At 43.9% G+C, this 19498-nt stretch overlaps 1 protein-coding gene across 5 annotated transcripts in view; it reads left to right on the forward strand.

Moving 5' to 3' along the window:
* The window catches only part of znf385c (zinc finger protein 385C), a 133822-nt gene that overhangs the window by 60147 nt on the left and 54177 nt on the right, over positions 1-19498 (forward strand). The window contains exon 1 of one of the 5 annotated variants that reach the window (XM_034592589.1): positions 16837-17287. The exons of the other annotated variants lie outside the window; for them this stretch is intronic. Coding sequence (XP_034448480.1) covers positions 17278-17287 — 10 coding nt within the window. The 5' untranslated portion in view covers positions 16837-17277. Of the gene's footprint in view, positions 1-16836; positions 17288-19498 lie in introns of those variants that run through there. 5 annotated transcript variants of the gene reach the window in all.

Raw genomic sequence — 19498 nt, forward strand, 5'->3', positions numbered from 1 at the left:
TGTGGATGTAATTTTGTGTCAGAGTCAGTCCTTTCTATCCGGTCGTAGAACCAACACCGCAGCAGAAGAGGTCTGACTCCAGCTCTCATCCTTTCTCTCATCCAGCAGATAAATCCCAGAATTTCATCCTCCCCACTCGATAGTTTTTCCTCAATCAACACTTAATTTTTCCAGATCTCCTACAGCACACACACCTTATGTTATGGGTTCAGCGCAAGGTTGGAAATTTGTATTGAGAAGTGAAGTGAGGTTATTTTATCCCGACCAATGAACTGAAGGTCATGTCAAGGTCCAGTGGTGTGTTGCTCATGAATATTTCATTTTTCTCCCCCAGCTTCATCACACGCTATCCTGGTGATGAAGAATTTCCTGAAGCGCAGGTGTACAGATTAATTCCTGGATTAAAATCTCATAAAAAGTCAGACACTATGATAATAATCTGTGATGATAAAACCATAGTCTTGTTTTCTTCCAGGGTAGTTTCGGATACAATCAGCACAGGGCTACAATAGTTCTTCATGTCTGGGAGACGAATACACACACACACACACACATTGACTCATAGGTCAATAATGGCTTTGGCACCTGGTGGGGATGTGAAAGCCTCACATGAACAGCTCAATCCCAGAATATACAGTGGAAATCTCACAGGAGTCCGGCAACAACGTCCTTATCCTCCCCCGCCTCATGTACTTCCCTCCCCTCATGTTTTCCCCCCGCTGAGAACACACCTGCCAACGCGTGCTCCTGTGACATTCCTGCCAAGCCCCTCACCGGTCGGTCGGTTTGGTTCCACTTGACCCATGGAATTTGGCAGCGTTTTGGATTAAAAGCGGAGGAGAGGTTCTCCGCGGCATGCGAGACCTGCCTGGCATGCGAGATCGTGTGTGTTTTTCCCATGTCGGTGTGTATTGTGTCAAACAAACAGGTCAGACTGTGAGGAAAAAAACTGAGAGTTGTCCTCAGCGGCTCGGTACAGAGAAGGGAAAGAGAAGGGAAGAGTAAATAAACGAGTTGTCAGTCATCGACCACTTCCCATCCTCTCCTCGCCGCTCTGTCTCACTAATCTCTGTCCCACTCTCCTTCCAGAACTGTAATCAGTGGACGGACTTCCAGCTGCTTTAAAGATGAAGCTATTGTGCGTCTTGGTGTCACGACCCCCCCCCCCCCCCTTTCCCAGCACAAACTGACATGCGCGTTGCCATGAAAATGATTTGTGACATATCACAGAAAAGCGGCTTTGCTCATTTCGTCTTCCATCGCAGCTTGTCAAGCGCTGCATTTAAAATGGCTGGCAGATGCCACGCTGCAGTGTGGTGATTGTTGGCGTGTACGGCGTGTCACCGCGACTCGCTGTGTCAGGCTGCGCCATTCATTTCCAACCAGTCGGATTAATCAGACACTTCTCAGAAGAGGCCACTGGTCACCGCGCCTTTCGCCTCACGCTTTCTAACAGAAGCCGGAGCTGAGGGATGGACTGAGAAACTGGTGGAGCGGTGGAGTTTTAATCTCTCCTGCTCTCCTTCACATCAAACCAGACTGTCTTTACAATATATATGAACCTATCTGACTGTATGTACCTCACATATCTCGACAACTATTCCGCTTATCAGCTTCACACTTGGCATGTGTATTTCTAAAGGGATACTTCAATGAAAAATGAAAATTCACTCATTATCTACTCACCACTAAGTGTTTGAGTCCACAAAGCACGTTTGGACTTTGAGGAGTAAACAGCTTTGCAGACAAATCCAATACAAACGAAGTAAGTGGTGACTTCAAACGTAAAAAAAAATACATAAATTGCCTCCATACTGCTCCTGTGGTGTCATTCAAGTGTCCATAAGCCCCAGCATTCAAATTCGTAACAAGGTAATTTACACCATGTTTTTGGCCTAAATCTCTGGAGTCGCGTTCGTGTGCGTTGTAGCATCACTACTTCCAGTAGCAGACATTTAGGCTAAAAACATGGTGTAAATGAAGCCGTTTCAAGTTGAATGTCTGGGTGTGTCTTATGTAAAGAGGCAGAAAGCAGGGGTGTGTGGCTGCTGTTGGATATTGGTCTTATGTAACCACAATCTTTTGCCTGACTGTTTTATTTCCCCTGTATTTCTCAGTAGTTTGGGAGGATTTTGAGGCTTTACCGTAGCTGACAGAGATGTCGGGACATGATGGGAGAGAGAGATGCACAAAGATCCCGGGGGAGAGGGTCCACTCCCCTGCAACCCTAAACAGTCCTATTCATTTTATTAAGTATGCTCATCTTAGATTAGACTTTGGTCTCTCAGCGGCTCAGTGACAGCTCTCAGGGTCTCGGGCTCTGGGTGACTCGGGGAAATTGTAAGTTGCCCTTTTGGAAAACACAGTTGGAGCAGATGACTTTTTTCTGTCTCTGAAAATATGTTGATCTCTGTACCCAAAGAACTTCAATATGAAGACAAGAGGAAATGAGAGGAGATGCACTGGGATCCATGGACATCCAGAACTGGAGGGTGTGTGGCCCTTGTTCGGTGCCCTGAAGGGCCACCAGGGGGCCTTGATAAGTGGGATCATTTGAAACTCAAGTAAAGAGGGATTAACCATGCATGTTTGATAAGATAATTTTCATGAAATATTCAGAATTTATTTATCATAGAGAAATGGGCAAGACAACGAGTTTCGACTATAAATGCGGGAGTATTACCTTTAACAAAATAAAGAATAAACAGTAGAAAAAACAGAATTAATAGAGTGAAAAGAGGATGGATGAATGGAGGGAACACAGGGAGTAGATAAGGGGGAGCGTTCCCAGCAGAAGGTTTTACTTCTCAGCCTGCGAGGTAGAACCAAGGAAAGGCTCTGAGGTGACAGAAGGAGTGAAAAATAATCAATATAGACCCTCCAACATCATTATCTTCTGTCCTCTCTTCCAGCCAGTTAATCAATAATCAATAATATGGATTTAGAGGGTGTGAAATGGTGATGGTGACTAAAGTGAGCTCTCACTCACCCTGATTCCTTCGTTCCAGTGTGGTGAGGAGATTGTTCTAGGAGCACACAGAGCTTTAGATGCTCTATTTTGTAACTTTGAACAAAAAGCCACTGTTTCCCCTCGCTCCTCTCCCTCCACCTCTCTCCCCCCGACAGAACCTTTCTGTCCTTCTATTGTCTCACCATCCCATTGACTCCCTGTCACTGCTTCTCCCTATTATTTGAACTCTGTCTGTCAAGTGTCTCCCGCGCCCTCCCCCTCTCCGCACCGTTAGCCTGTTTCTGTCAAACAGTTTTTCATTCCATCTCTTCTCGTCGGCCCCCGAACTCTTTATCCCGACACTTGCTCGTCTCCTTTTAACAGCCATTTTATCATGTATAACCACATCTGTCAGTGAGCGTGCACACACTCCCCGGCTGTGTGTCTGCCCTGGGTCTTAGTCTTCATGATGAGTGCACACATGCAAGTGCAGACACACACACATACGTGGTCCACGTCAGCATGCACGACACACACATGCTCGCAGTCACACACACATACACAGATGGTGTGCAGGTGTAGATGTGACACAGTCCAGATAACAGGCCGTCGCCTCCTCCAGTCCTCATTGCAATATGTAGCAGCAGAGGCTGGATTCCTGTAACACAGCTCATTCTCCCTCACAGCACTCTCCCTGTGTTTGGTGCTCTATTCGTTTTTTGTATCGCTAAGACAAATTGGAAGTTGAAATTTGACACTATAACCCTTAACAGTTCAAAGTATACTTAAATGGAGGCATAAATAAGCGCAGAACTCAAAATAAATGTACATAACAAAATCAAATAATCAATAAAACCTAACCGAGCTACAATAATTTAACAATGAATCACAGTTTCAGTGCTTAATACAGCAAAGTACTCCAGCTCCAAACTAGTCATCACTGGTCTCCACAGCGCCCGGGCCAGGGACGCCCACACTACCAGCTGATGTGCTCGGCACGAGGTCACACAGTCAAACAGGGAGCATCCCTCTGCTTTCAAATGCACGTGCGCTGCCAAGTACTTTATGATGTTTGTCGTGTTCCTCCATTTACTCTGAATTGTTTTCAGAACAATTGCTGCACGTCCCAATGTCGGAATCCTTATCACTTTCGACTGCCATTTTGTTGTCATGTCAACTCGAGTTTGAGGTAGCTACTAGCTAAAAATCTGCATTGTGATTCAGTCCGGTTGGTACTGGTCATCTAGGAACCGATGGCTGATTGGTACCAGGTTTTGGCACTTTAGACTAAGAATGGGTCTTCTGCTGTCCATGGTGAACATCAGTCATATTTTTGACCCATAGCATATAAGTATATTTTTATGGAAGTAAGTCATAATTACTTCCACAAAGCCACACAGCCAGTTTAATAAAGCACCCTTATGCCTCCTGGTATGACTTGTACTGTAGTGACACAGTTATGCATGCATACACTCTGGATTTGCACAGCGGTGTTGTGTGGTTTGTTCTCTACAGTACGTGTTTGTTTATTTGTGCGTATGTGTGTTTGTCGGTGGAGGGGGGGGTGGGGTGGCAGATTGTGCTCGGTCCAGTAGACCCCTCCCAGTCAGACCAGGGCTGTCTCAGCTCGTCAACATTAGACTCGCGCGGCACCCTGATCCGCCCCGACAGTCAGCCGCAGGAAATGATGGAACGCGAAACCGCCCACAGCACCAATGTGAGCGGACGTGCAGGGGGGGTTGCGGGGGGGGGAACAGGAAGTCAGCGAGGGTACGTGTCCTCATAATAGCGGAGTCAGAAAGCATAGCCCTGTTGTGCAGACAGAACACAACTCTTTGGCACGCACGCACATGCACAGACGGGCAAAAACACACACACACACGTTTACAAATAGAAACACAGACAGACTCGCACACAGGGTGACAGTGGGTGCAGGCCGCGACTGCTGGGATATTTTACCCTGTTAAATGGCAGTGAAATGAATCTCAGCATGCCCGGCTCTAGACCTTTAGGATTGTGCCATTGTCTTTCGCTCAACATACCTCAGCTGCTGTAGCCAAACACAGTCACAAACATGGAGACAAATACACACACAAATACACACACAACCGGTTATGAAACAGTCTTCAGTGCAAAGAGATGCAGAGCGCCTCATTCATCTAGAAACCAAATGAACCACATGTTCTTTAATTAATAAATATAATTTTTTATCGTCTCTGCATCAGCAACAGCATAATGTTCCTTTCATCAATCCATCCATCCACATGTCCGTCTTATTGTTCCGAACATAATTTCTCAAAACAACTTATTTGGCACAAATATTCACTTGGACTCGAGGAGTAGAAAAGTCAAAGGTCAGTGTGACCTCACAAAATACATTTTGGCATTTAATCAAGAATTCAGACACAAGAAATAAAATATGTCCAACCGAAGTCCTCTTTTCTTTCCATCTGAGGCGCCTGCCTATCAGATGTAGAAGAAAAGTTGATTTATTAAGTGGGTAACTGTTTTCTGTCTCTTTGTCATATAGAGAAATTCCTTCCAGTCGGCCTTCACAGACAAACAGACAGGTTATGGGCCGGGTGCGGCTGTTACTTGGCTTCGGTGTAAAGGGAGAGGACACTGAGATACAGCACGCATATACACAAGGTTTTTCCAAGCCCCAAACCCTATAGCCTTTTCACATTTATGGGCCCATTTACAGATTTTCCAGGCCGACCATCAGGTGCGTCAGCCCACTGTCATATTTCCAGAGCAGAACGAAAAGCCTGGTGTTTCCATTGGGCCCTCCTTGGCTCTGTGCATACCTCTCAGTGGATTTCTTTCCCCTCTCACCTTCAATATTCCCTCTCATCCTTTTTAGATTGAACCGCATCTCGAGTCATCGCTGTTTCTCCACTGCCTGCCTCTCTTTCCGCCCTCTGTATGATGGTCTACTTCCACACTGTCAAGTCGTGTAAATCTGGTTGAAAAGGCCAGAGAGCTCCTTTGCTTTTTTGTGTCATTTTGATGCGTGACGCACAGTAACCACAGTGCCTTCATAATGGCTCTTCTGTGATGGTTCGCAGAGTGGTTTCTTTGCACCGATGCTCCTCAGAAACACAAAGCCCCGCTCAACATAGTGCACATGGAAACCACGGCAACGTAACGCTCATCCCATCCGTAAACAAATGAAAGTCTTAAGCAAATACATCTACACGTGGCTTAGCTGTTACAGATGTGTTTACCTCACACGGCTCCTTCTAGAGATAAATTCTAACTTGACCCCGCTCAGCGTGAGTGTAGCCACTAGCCCCATTTATTATGTGGAGCCCCTTGCTTTCAACTCTGAAAAGCCTTATCTTCAGTTTACAAAGCAGCATTCTGCCACTGCAATGACTCTCCTTTATGTGAGTCAACAGGCACGCTCGCATCCTCTGACTGCCTCATTGTATTATAGTCACACACACTCTTTCAAGGTGAGTAACACCCAGATGAAAAAAAATATATTTTCTGAGTGCTGAGCTCAAATGTAGTCGTTTGTATCTCTTCATTTACAATGCATGTACACAACCAAAATGTACTATTGGAAATTATTTACCATGTGTTGTTTTTTTCTCAATTATATGGATTACTATATCTAGTTAAAGTATAAAAAAAATGTGCATAAAATGTTTTTTGTTTTGTAGCTGTAGGCAGTAAAGGTTAGAAAGTTTGACAGCAAATATTTAGATGTGTATACATCATAGGCCAGGGTATTCTCATCATTGTGGACTTGAGCAACCCTGCAAAAACAAGAAAGCAGGAGTCTTATATGTGGTAATATACAGCCCGGAGCGGCTCAACTGATAATATACTGAATAATGATTTTTGGCCTCATTTAGTATTTGTGTTGCTTTATCGTCTATTTGACTCTAAATGGGACCATAATTTACAAATCGAACATCGTGGTGTATTGAAGACGACTTAAAACTAGAGTTTGAGAACATATACAGTCTATTGGTATAGCTCTGAACCATTGGATCGTTATATCACTGTCAGTCAACAGTCAATGTTACAACTTTGTCTTTTTTTTTTTTAAATGACAAATGTAGGAGCTCCACATGATGCTGCCAATACAGAGTTAACCCTATCTCCCATTTCTGCTTTTAGGAAATACTCATGAATATTTTTTAAGAGATAACATGAATGCAATACAAAGTGAACATTTCCCATGAAATTATTTCTTATGTGGGAGGGTGACAGCCTCGGTTGCTCTAAAAATATGTCATAAATGTATAATCTTTCCCTTGAATTTCCATTTGGAGTAAAAACCAGCATTAGTCATTCATTGTACAGTGTCAGCCACTCTCACTGGCCTAGGTAGGGAGAGAGTGAAGGTTGCAATCTGGCACACTGAGTCAGACATGAAATGAAAATAATGATAAAATAATAATACATACTTAATTTATAGTTGTGTGTTAAAGGGACACCGTGCAGCACCCACAGCTGCTGTAACTTAGATGATATGCTCTCCCGCAAAAATGAAACTGAACTGCAGCTGCAGCTATGACGGGATTATCTGTTAGTCAGAATGTTCTGCTTGCGTTCTCTCCTGCATTTTTCAGACTTGTAGAGATCGGTAGGAGTAAAGGCAACATGAGCTCAGTTGAAAAAAAGGATCAGGTATTTCCACTGCAAACCAGCATCTCACCACGACTCCAGAATGAAAAGACTGACTGCAGAGAATCGTCTGGTTCAGTAATGAAAGAAGAAAAGTAAAATTAGAATGTGCAGTGGGGGGGGGGTACATGATGCAAACTGATCTCACAAAAGGTACTGTATCTACAGCAGGAATCCTTTTACCCCCTGTGTTAACCATAAACTCAGCTTTAGTATAAACCTTCAGCATTAAAAAACATGCAGTGTGTTTTGGATTTGGAGAACGAGTGCAGTGCCCATGTTAAACCTGTCTGTTTGCCTGTCTGTGGTAATACTGGTTGCAGTTTTCTTCCCGAAACTATAAAAGTGACCTGCTCTAATTGAGCTGGGGCCGACTGCTACACTCAGTCCACTGAACCCTGAAGCTGCACCGCCGCTGCAGCACGAGCAGCTGTTCACCTTCAAAGTATCGACTCAATGCAAAACCCTGAACTGGACCATCAGTTTGTCGTTGCTGTTGTTGTGATCGACAGCGTCACTCACATTGATGAGTCCCAACTGCTGCTGCTGCTGCTGCTGCTGCTGCTGCTGCTGCTACAGAGCGCTTGTCGCCTGTTTATTCAAAGTTTGTCAATTGAACGTATCATGTCCAAATCCCACCAACCTCATCACTGTACTTCCTTGGGCCATTAAGTCAAAACCCTTAATCTGCCCTTTTCAACCGTGGATATATTAATGAGTTAAAATGAAAGTTGGTTGTTAGATTTAAGTTGAAAATGTTAAGAAAGCTGATGGTTTTCTTGATAAAAAATGAATAAATAACAGACACAATGTCAGGGCTCATCCAAAACATTATGATTCATCCTCTGGGGAACATGAATTTCCACAGCAAATTTCACCTGAAGCCCAGACATGTTTTTTCATCAAGACACATTTGACTCTGTAGAAAAAGAAAAAAACTCAATATATCACAGCTGTGCATCATCATAACTGTCAGAGAAAAGAAGCAGAAGATGAGTTTGTCAAGACGTCAAAACTTTTAGTTGTTTTTCTTGAAAGTATTTCAGAGGTACAATCACACAGGCGATGGTTGAAACTAAATCCAAATTCGTGTGGAAATGTTTTTTATATTATTGCATTTATGATCCTTACCACGGATCTTCCGTTCAGCCAAAGTGTTTGGTTATTCTTGGCACCAATTATGTCAGTTTGACTGCAGACGCCCTTGTGTTTTCTATTCCACTTGAAGCACAAAGCAGATTCCCACCTGCCGCTCGTTCCCCCCTCAGCCAGCAGTTTCCTTCTCCACCTCATCTCTTTCACTCTCCCTCACCTCTTCCTCCTCCTCCTCCCTCTTCCACTTGTGAACCCAGCCAAGGCAGCAAAACACATTGATGATTTATTTATGTTAGGGAACCCATCATCCCATCTTTTCTTACAACTCTGCCTCTCTCGCTCTCTCACACACACACATACACACACACACATGCAGAATCACTCTGTCTCTGTGTTTATCTGTCTGTGAAACTGTATGTGACAGTGATGCTAAATGGGGCGTCCTGTTTCCCCGTATTCCCGTGATGAGATGGACTGTGCAGGTGGCACAGCTTGCAATCCCAATACACACACACACACACACACACACACACACACACACACACACACACACAGCCTCTCTTTTCTTCTGTGGTGTCATGCTAAGATGTCGGCATCTCCCTGTTCTGCAGTTAACTCCTGACACCAGGGGTGAGCGATCTAATGATTTTATACTATGATCGAGTTTCATCTACTCAAGTGAATCACAGAAATTGTGACATTTCATGACATTTACACTCAATCTGCCAAAATAATGTGGATCCACGCTACATTCACAAACTAAATGATTAAGATAGCTGTGCCTATTGACCAAATCGGAGGAAGCAGAGGAAGTCTGCTAATAAAAAGAAAACAATATAATTATATTTTTGCATGTGTAGGAGTAAAATCATACTTATGACCAAAACTGACAGGCCTGGCCAAGTGTAGTGTAGTGTAAAGTTAAGTACTGTAAAAGGACAGTTTTCAAGGCAGCACACATTCCAAGCAGTTTAATTAAGTTGTAACTAATGGATTAACAAATGCTTCACAGATCATAGATCAGTGGCTTATCGATCAATTACAAGACAATTTTAAGAACAACCTTTGGTTTGCCAGGTTGTGATAAATCCTTTATCCTGTGTGATCCTCCTCAGCAAATCTTGCTTTGTCGTTTCATCCAGATCTTTAATTCATCAGTGTGATGGATTAACCCCGTGTAAAGTAGCTGCAGAGCATCGGCCAAAAACACATTTATTAACAATTTATTGCCGCAACATTTACAACTGCACACATGATAGATTATGAGAGTCATACAAGACAAAGTAGGAATATGTAAACCTGAGTTTGAAAATGTTGCAGTGATGAGTTGATAATAAATGAGCTTTTGTTCCGATGCTCTGCAGCTTTTCTACAGAAAGAAAGTTAAGTGATACAATATAGTGCAGGAGAAAAGAACACAACAGGTTATGTTGGCGGTAGACACCAGCCATGATTCCTTATATTATTTTATTCCATAAAGAAAATCATTTAATTCATATATATATTCACTCATGAACATACTTATGTACATAGGAAAGGAGGAATCAACCGAAGGAAACTGTGTTTTTTTCAGAACTGTCTAATCCTAATCTCTGCTGTCTAAAAACTTTTCCGTTTTGCATTTGCAGACCTTCGACTCGCTCATGGACTAATTTCATTTGTTGGGTTATAACTACGACATTTAATCCACAATTATCTAAACAGGGTTTGGGTGAAATTGTGTTTGTCAAAAGTTGCTTAAAAAGTTCATAATTGAATAGATCGAATTAGACATTAGATAGTTTTTTTTATTACCACTCTCATCTTGACATATGAAGTTACTGTTGTCTGGGAGATTTAGAATTAGGCTTTTTTTTTTATTTCCCAAACTGTTGTGACATTTAAGATATAATATGCAACAATATCTTTATTAAAATGTCTAAAAACTACTACGCCTATATTATATTTGTTGACTTGTGTGCTTACATTAAGAGAAATCCCCAATTTTATTCAAGGTAATGAGAGGTTTCATTGTCGTTCGCCTTTCAATTGGGTCATATCTGCTTTTCCGATGCTCTCCCAGTGCAACAAAGCGACCCAATAAGATAATGGGACAAGAGATGGTGGTGAAGACCACAGCTCCCACACTGCTTCACAATGTCATTAAACTAAACTTAAGCAGCCTCGGTTAAATGATTAGAAAGTTGCTCACTTTTGAAACAAGGGTAGTTCCATCTTTTCATTCATACCAGTAAGCGCTAAACACTAAGCGATCTATCCGCCTGAGAGTCTCATGGGTAAGTTGACCGAGAAACAATCACTTAGAATTTAATATACATGGTGGTGAGAGCTGCAGGCTTCAGGTAGTTCGGTGGGACTGCGAATCTTCCACTGTCACCCATCAGCATCTATCTGTCCTGTCTGCCAATCTTCAAATTACTTCAGCGCCTCACAGTCGACCCTCTCAGTGCTCCTCCAATCTCCTGTCAGTCTTTCTGTCACTTTGTTAGTTAGTCTCTCCGGCAGTCTCTCCGGTAGCCGGCCGGGTCGTCACGCTCCGAAGGTGTTCCCTCCCTACACTCTTCAATTCATTTGTTTGTTTGTCAGAGGAAGAAGGTGAGAGAGTTGCGGGGCGAGACATGGATTAGGTCCAGTGAGAGAGAGTGAAGAAAAGAGAGAGAAATATGCCAATAAAGTGGGGCAAAGTGATAGAGGGATTGAGAGGGGGGGGGGGATAGAGAGATGCCAATTTAGAGGGTGAGAGCTCAGTGTCAGGCTTTGAAAGAGAGGAGAGTGTGAGACAGAGGAGTGAAGGAGAGAGTCCAGAGTTTACTTTAGAGAAAGATGATGGTTTCGAGAAAAGACGGGGGGGAGGGAAAGCTGTTAGTTTAGAAAGAGAGAGAGAGAAGGAGAGAGAGAGAGAGAGGGGCGACCGGGAGGGAGACAAAGGAAAATTGATTAGTTTAGAGATAGAGAGAAAGAGAGAGTTGGGGAGAGGGATACGGCTGTTTGCCTCCTCTGCTGCCAGTCATTACCTAGTCGAGTCTCAGCAGTAGTTTGTCAGAGCGAGCTCTAATTGAGGAGGTCGGCAGCTCGCAAACAGCAGAGAGAGAGAGAGGGAGAGAGAGAGAGAGAGAGAGAGAGAGAGACAGAGCGAGACAGAGAGAGGGGGAGAAAGAGAAGGAGAGAGAGAGAGGCAGGCAAGGATAGCTTCTCTCGTTGCTTGTTCATAAATTAGCCTGTCACTCATTATGCCCTGGCATGTGGTTGGGATCAGAAAACACAATTTCCAAACACATTTGCATTTGTCACAAGTTCCTCACACTATTAAACAGAGGATTATAAAACCTGGCTGTGGACACACTGAATATTTTCTTATTGTTGAATACCATGCACAAACAGTACATTATGAACTTTGTTTTTTTTTACAAAAGATGTCGTCCTACATCGATGTTTCCAGCTGAATAAAGTCATCTGCGGCTATGCATCAATGTCCGTTACACCGGATTAGTGGTTATAGCATCTCTCTTGGTTAGTAAACCACTCAACTCTCCAACCCTCATTGGGACCGACGCTCTCCTCCTTCTCTGGCACATTCATTCTGACAATGTCCTAAACTGTCCACCGACTGGAGTTTATTTTCTAAGACACTTTCCGATGTTTTCAGGGTGGCCGTCCAGCCAGATCCCATGATAGCCATTTTTTGTGTTTTCGGTGGGGAAAAATAATAATCTTCTTGGATCTGAGCTCAGGATAATGAGATTTGTCAGTTTGTTAGCAGGGAGCCCGCTTTCAGGCATGCACTGAACACTGCAGTTTCTCCGTATTTTCTTCGGAGGGGGTGCTTTCATGGTCCATCTTATCCCAGGATTTATTGTGTGCTGTGTCAAAGCTAACATGCTAGCTCCGCAGGTGGCTGAGCTGCAGTATATGCAGGGACTCAAGGTAGCAATGCAACAGTAAGGGCGGGACGAGCTGGAAATCCTCCATAGACCAGACCGACTTATTTCGGTTCAGCCTTCGAGGTCTACACGGTCAAAGAAGGCACCAAGTAGACCGAGTCCTCTGAAGGATCCGGCTCCCGATTCGGGAACAGCTACAGACAGGGGATCCAGGAAGTAATCCAAAACAAAAGTAAGAGTCCATAAACCTGGCACATTCAGACACCCACCAAAATAGCTCTGTCACTCTGGTTACACTCTCGCATGCACGCTACAGATTAGAAAACAAATAGGTGGACAGTACAAGGCTGTCACACGTTGACAGGTATTGATTAGGCTGCTCCTGACAGACGGAGAAATGATCTTTACATCACCAGAGAGAAGCTTTCTGTGGACTTCTGTCCAAATGCTAACTTGGGGATATGTGGGGGAATAGAGATGCCCAGGGGCTGAAAAGATGTCACATGGTATTAGGCTCGCTCAGCACCGCACGCCACTATCATCTCCTCAGGTGACAGCAGCTATCTCCATATTTCACGCTCCCACCCATCACCACCCCACAGCTGATCCACCCTGAACCAACCCATCCCACCGCGGTGACAGTGCCGGCATGCTTCAACGCTCACACACGCCACACGATAATAACAAGCCGCTCACCTCCTCTGCGGCTTCAACCTTACCATCGCATCCTCAAAATCACACAAAGTCAACAGACCACAGTGCACATTGAATGCTCCAATCCAACTACTATATGACTAGATTTCCCTGTATAGTCATTTATATTTAATTAAAAAAATAAAAGACTCTGAAACCATTTGTACACAGACAAGCGCTGCCTCCTGTTTGGCACATTCCAACTCATGCTACCAGCGCTGGAGTTGAAGACAACACTATTTTGTTAAACTTGAGCGTGACAGCTTGACCTTCTCCTCTCTTCAGGCTCCGTCAGTCATCACCACAGAGACTCGGCTCTCGGCAACCGGGTAAATACCATTTGTATCAACAAAGTCCACCAGTGTCAACTGCAGATCCAGCGTCCATGCACTAATGAAGAGAAACAATCACGTCATTATTTGACCCGTCCCAACAAACAGTACATAAAATAAGCTCTGCTCCCTCGTCAGTGCCCCCCCCTGTTGATCTTTTCCCTTTACATTTATTTCTTCTTATTGATATAAATTCCTGTTAACCCATCCATCCATTATCTATACTGCTTAACCTTTTTTAAGGCAATACTGGAGCATGGAACAAGAGTTGGGAACAGGGGGCGTCAGCAAAATGAGGGAGAGAGGATTATAGAGAGAGAGAGAGAAAGAGAGGGAGAAGGATGGACAGAGAGAAAGAGAGCAAGACCCAGGTGAGAAAGTGGACAGGTAGTCAAGACCACAGTTATAAATCCATGTCAGCCATTGTTTTTGCCCACAGAAATTAAAGTGGACTTATCAATGATTTTATGTTACGAAACACTTTTATACTTTTATCAAATTGTGCTTCTCCGCAACCTCTTCTTACATTTAGTTACATCATAAATACTGTGTTTTCTTTATTTATGACCAGACTACCGGTACTTTTTTTTTTTTAATTCCATATAATATGTTTATGTGTTATTGTCAGTGCAAAGAGGGAGAGAGCAGGGTGAAGAGAGACAAAGAGAGCATGGACCAGGTAGTGACGGCCACCACATAGTTATAAAGTCACGTTAACTGCTGTTTTCCCTACATTATTCTGCAGTGGACATCACTATGATTTTATAATACTAAGCAGTGTAATGATGTGCTGTCAGCAAAAGTGGATCCTTCCCAACCTCTTCTTTCATATATTAACATTCTAAATGCTCTGTTTGTTGCTTCGTTTACGATCACATCATTGTTGCTCCGCACATTATATTTATGTGTTATTGTCAGTGCAAAGAGGAGGATGGAGATGGAGAGGAAACAGAGTGAGCAGGTGAGAAAGTGGACAGATAGTGAAGTGAAAATTGTTAATGTGGCAGAACATAGATTATGTCAGTGGACTTCATTCTTACAATCACATCTTCATATAAATACTTGTAAACAACAAATGCTTTTTGTTTATTTTCAAATGTCAAGAAGAAAGAGAAGAACATAGAGATTCTCTGCAGGATAAGAGAGTGAGAGGGCAGACCAGAGAGACAAATGAAGAGACAGAAAGAGAGCCGCATACCAGCCACCAGGCTGAAGCACAGAGGGCTCAAGATTACTTTTTTGATTTAGGGGATAAGGACCGAAACTGTTAAAGCTGTCAAAGCAAAGCATAGGAACAGTTTGGTGCCTCAAAAAAGTGCCTTCCAACAAAACTGGTTCCAGAGCTTTAAATAGCTGGAATGATACAAATTCGGCTTTCTGCTTTGCTTGCCTTATCTCTTCATGCCAACCCTGCACTGTATGCATGTCACATTCTCATAAGGGCAGAGCACCCTTAAAAGTCCCTCCGTACAGAGGACCTGCTTCCGAAAACAACAATTTGTACAATTTAGATGATTCCACATTAGTGAAAACATCACTAGGATTATTTTATATTCAATTTCTGCCAATAGATCCCTTTCCCCTTAATCTTACACACTGGACCTTTTTTAAATGAAAGATTACGGGTTCATGTGGAGGACAACAACATAATTAGCTTCACTTGTTTTTCAATAACTTGCTTTTCTTGCTTAAATATAAGAAATAATTCACTAAAACTAGCAGTTTTTAACAGCCTGTTGCATGTTTTCCAAGTCACCAACTTTTAACATATAGAACAAATAGGCTAGAACAAATCATCTTGGCCGAGGCTGACTGATGCGCAGCTTGGAGCCAGTCCCGTGTTTGTAATTAGCCTCAGCTCTTTCGTGCCAGCCAGTAGGCCGATGGTTGGCATGAGACAGCAGGACGGCCCAGCTGCCCCTGTGTCCTCCCCTCTGCCCCAGAGGAGAGTTTCTGGGTCCACTGCTTCCTCGGTAAGCGGAGAGGAAACGAAACCTGGATTGCCGGGGAAGGGAAGCTTACCCAACTTACCACTCTGTCAGAGGCAATATCTCATGTTAAAGGGGAACTCTCCATCAGCGATCTGATCTCTGCCACCTCTCTGGTGCTACGCTCCACAATCCACACTTCCAATATCACACTGTGGAGCCGCACCGTAACAAACTGATGGATTAACAGTATTAATCATGGATGCATTGATGCTATCCAGGTATGAAATGAGACAATTTAAATGCACAACTAGAGACAACAAATTTTTACTGTTCCTGGTTTTGCAGTTCATTTCAGGGACGGTCGAGACACATTTTTGACAGTGAATACACGAAGACAGCAGCAGGCACCTCTGCCAAACAAGCAAGTGCAAGAAAATAGAAAAAGCAGCAGAGGCTGAGAAAGAGAGCAAGAAAACAGAAGGGGTGAGGAAGTGGGAAAAAGGGGGAAGTGAACTGGGAGCCAGAGAGCGCCAGAGAGGGAGCAATTTAATGCTGTAATTAAGTTCCTGATAGCACCCTGGGAGATGTGCTTTGGCATAGATCCAGGACTGCTTAGCTTTGCACCGAGCCTCTTCAACCCACAATCTACTCCGTCACACACACTCGCACACACACACACACACACACACACACACATACACCATTTGAACAAACAGTTATTTAATATGAGCAGGCTCTCCGCGCTCTCGAGCCAAATTCCGAATCCCAGAATATGTGTCAACTTCACCAAATGATGCCTTGACAAGAAGAGACACAAAGGAGGAGCAGACTGGCGGGAGGGATGGCTGCGAGAAACCCTCACTTGCAGTCACTCTCCCGTCGCTCCCACTAACACACTGTTGAGCTCACAAGGCGGCCGCGTTGACAAGTGCAAACAAATCATCCCTATGAGTGCACGAATGGAAACGTGTCTGAGAAAATATTCTGTTCTCTCCCTAAATGTTTACAGTGCTCCTATCATGCATCTGCTACCCAAAGCTTCTCAGTGCCTTCTGCTGCCTTTTCCCCATCGTCTTCTCTTGGCTTCACAGCAGGTGTGAGTGAAACATATCACTTATAGTGCCGACCTGTAATAAGTTTGACGATGAGGCTAATATGGAGCCAAGCAGCTTATTTCCACATCTGTGTGTTCCTGTCAAGTTAAGATGTGTTCAGTGATGGGAGGAGGAGAGAGAAATAGGTCGGACCGCGGAGAGGAAAGGATGACAAAGACAGACAGAGGGAGTGAGAGAGGGAGAGAGAGAGAGAGAGGGAAAGAGAGAGAGAGCAGGCAATTACAGCCGGCTCCTCTCCAGCTCTCCCAATTCTTCGCTTCCTTCAGGCCAAGCGGAGCGGCAGTACGCGCAATAGGATTTCAAGCCGAGGACAACGCGCATCAATAGGATCGGAGATTTCCCGGGGATTGGTCACCAAAGACGTGGGAGAAAAAGAGGATACACTTCTGCAAAGAACCATCACAGAGACTGTAGTGTGTGGGGGGGGGATCGAGTCGGTTCTTGCAGGTTTCGAGGCTCTTTTCTGCTACAGGACGTCTCCGAATCGCACCTGTGCATCGTGCATGCCCCCCTCCCTCCCTCTCTCTCTCTCTCTCTCTTTCGCTCTCTGGGGATAAAAGTGCGTGCATCTTTTTTAACCGTTGTTACGCACGGTGATACGCCGAGCTGGAGACACGCGGATTCGGTCCTGGACGCACGATGCTGATCGGTAAGTGTTGAAAACCTCAAGAGAAACACTCTTTACCGGTGATAACGTGGCTGCGCTGAGCGTGGCACGAACCTATGGCGAGGACAGCGGGGATATTACGCATCATGACCATGTGGATGTTTCAGCAATGATGCAGCGATGCCATTATAGACACTATAATCTCAAAGAATGTTAATATCACCCCCTCCATCACATTAGGGAGAGGAACAGACGCGCTGAAAGTGTCTGTGAGGAAAATTAGAAATGCAGAGGTTTCTAAGTAAAGAGTCGCTCTATGATTGACATTCACGTGGAATTTATCAGCAGCCTCGATCATCTACTGGTTTAAAAGTCGTTTGCAGTCACTGCTGCGGCAACAGAAATAAACAATACATCGATCAAGTTCAGTGGAGTTCATCCCTGAAAACCAAACGCGTGCGTCCTCAGTGGAGGAGGAATATAATGGACACTTCAGCCTCTGTGTTCTGTGGGGAAGTTGCAGAAAAAGTCTTGTATAGGAAAATATTTTTGAATATATTTATTAGGAGAGGTTTGCTGCTTTTCTTTTCTTTTTGTAAAAAAAATAGCCCCATGGTTAATTTATCCTTGAAATTTTAAAAAGCTTCAAATAGCAAATAATGAGAAAATCATTTTTCGTTGGAATTGATTGTACTGGAATTATTGGCTATTTATAAAGCAACATTGATCTGATTGTGTGGACAGGGTATGTGAGGTTATGTACATGTTGATACATGTAAAGCACAGAGTCTAAATTATTTTAAGGATATTATTTAAAACAGAGTGGCAAATTAATCAATAAACATTTATTTTCAGAATTCCCACTGAGCCTGTAGACAATTACTCCACTTGTTCTTATTGATTGGAATTTACAATCTCCCTTGAACTATTAAATTGAGATTTAAAATCAATTTGTGGATTTCTAAAACTTTTTAAGGTTGGAAAAAGTATAAAAACTTGACAGTATTTCATTATTTCTAATGTGACACAGACGGAGTAAATCCAGAATAGAGAATTTCTTGACTGCATTTGCATAATGAACTCCATCTCATTTGTGATTATATCAGAGAATAAAGGTGCACTCGTCTCGTGTGTGGGCTGAGCTGAGAGATAACTAATGGACCTGCGCCGCTCAGTTCCAGTGCTTCACCTGGAAAACACAGATTCATAGAAACGGCTCAATCTTCTCTTTTCTTTGCCAAATATGAGCAATTTCCTGGATGCATAAAGCTTTGAGTCCTTCCTTTCATTTCAGACATGACAAAATGGGAGAAAAAAAAAAAACAATTTGAAGAAATGAGATTATTACAAAGATCCAAATAAAATTCACTTACAGTCTTGTTTACTGATTTCGAAGTTAACGGTTACACGGGCACACCAGGCCACTGGAGGTGACGGATCTCGCTCTGAGTGAGGTTGTGCAGTTAGATCTCGGCGCTTTTAAAATGGCTTCAGTACATGGGCCAGTGTCACATGAAAATGGATGCCACATTAGCATTTCTCCAGATATTTACTTCCGCCCCCCAAATTCCACCTCTTAATCCCTCCACCAGAGAGGGTGGATGCACACGAGGCGCCAAAGCCTTCAGCGTCGGAGGTGTTTGACTGAAATGATGTCCTCATCTCTCTCGTGTCAGGGTTCATTCCCCTCTGCCTTTTAGTCAGCTCATAAAAGAGCAGCTCTACTGTCAAGTGGAGCCCTAACTGCCCGGCCCTTTGTCTTTGTGCTGTTTTCACCTTGACCATTATGCTGTCTTGAAAGTGGGTCACAAGGGAGATCTGTGGCTGCTGCAGCTTCTTCTGAGCCCCGGATAACAGCCGGTCCTAAAGGATGGTCGCCATCGCTTACTGTGTTGTCCTCCTCTCAGCCGCTGTTTCCTCTCAGCAATGTTTGGAAGAGTTGAGGTGGAAAATGGGTTGGGGGCTCAGCCTTGTCTCTTGTCTCCCATCGATCAGCAACCCCCTGCTGTCCCCTCGAGCAGTGGACAGGTTTTGGGGCTGTGGGAGTGCTGATTATAGGCCTGTCCCTCTGGGAGTGGGTGCCATTCTTCCTATTCCACTCCTTTTTTATCTGCAGGATCTGAGGAGCGGGGGTGGGAATGCATGGGAAGCAGGGTTAATCTGCGCTAAACAGGGTGGAAGCTCGATCAGGGCTAATTACGGGGGGTTAGGGTTACACTCTGTGACAACTTAATGGGGGCTGGCCGCACCTGG

Source organism: Hippoglossus hippoglossus, chromosome 8 (genome assembly GCF_009819705.1).
Source record: "Hippoglossus hippoglossus isolate fHipHip1 chromosome 8, fHipHip1.pri, whole genome shotgun sequence".
Lineage (NCBI taxonomy): Eukaryota > Metazoa > Chordata > Actinopteri > Pleuronectiformes > Pleuronectidae > Hippoglossus > Hippoglossus hippoglossus.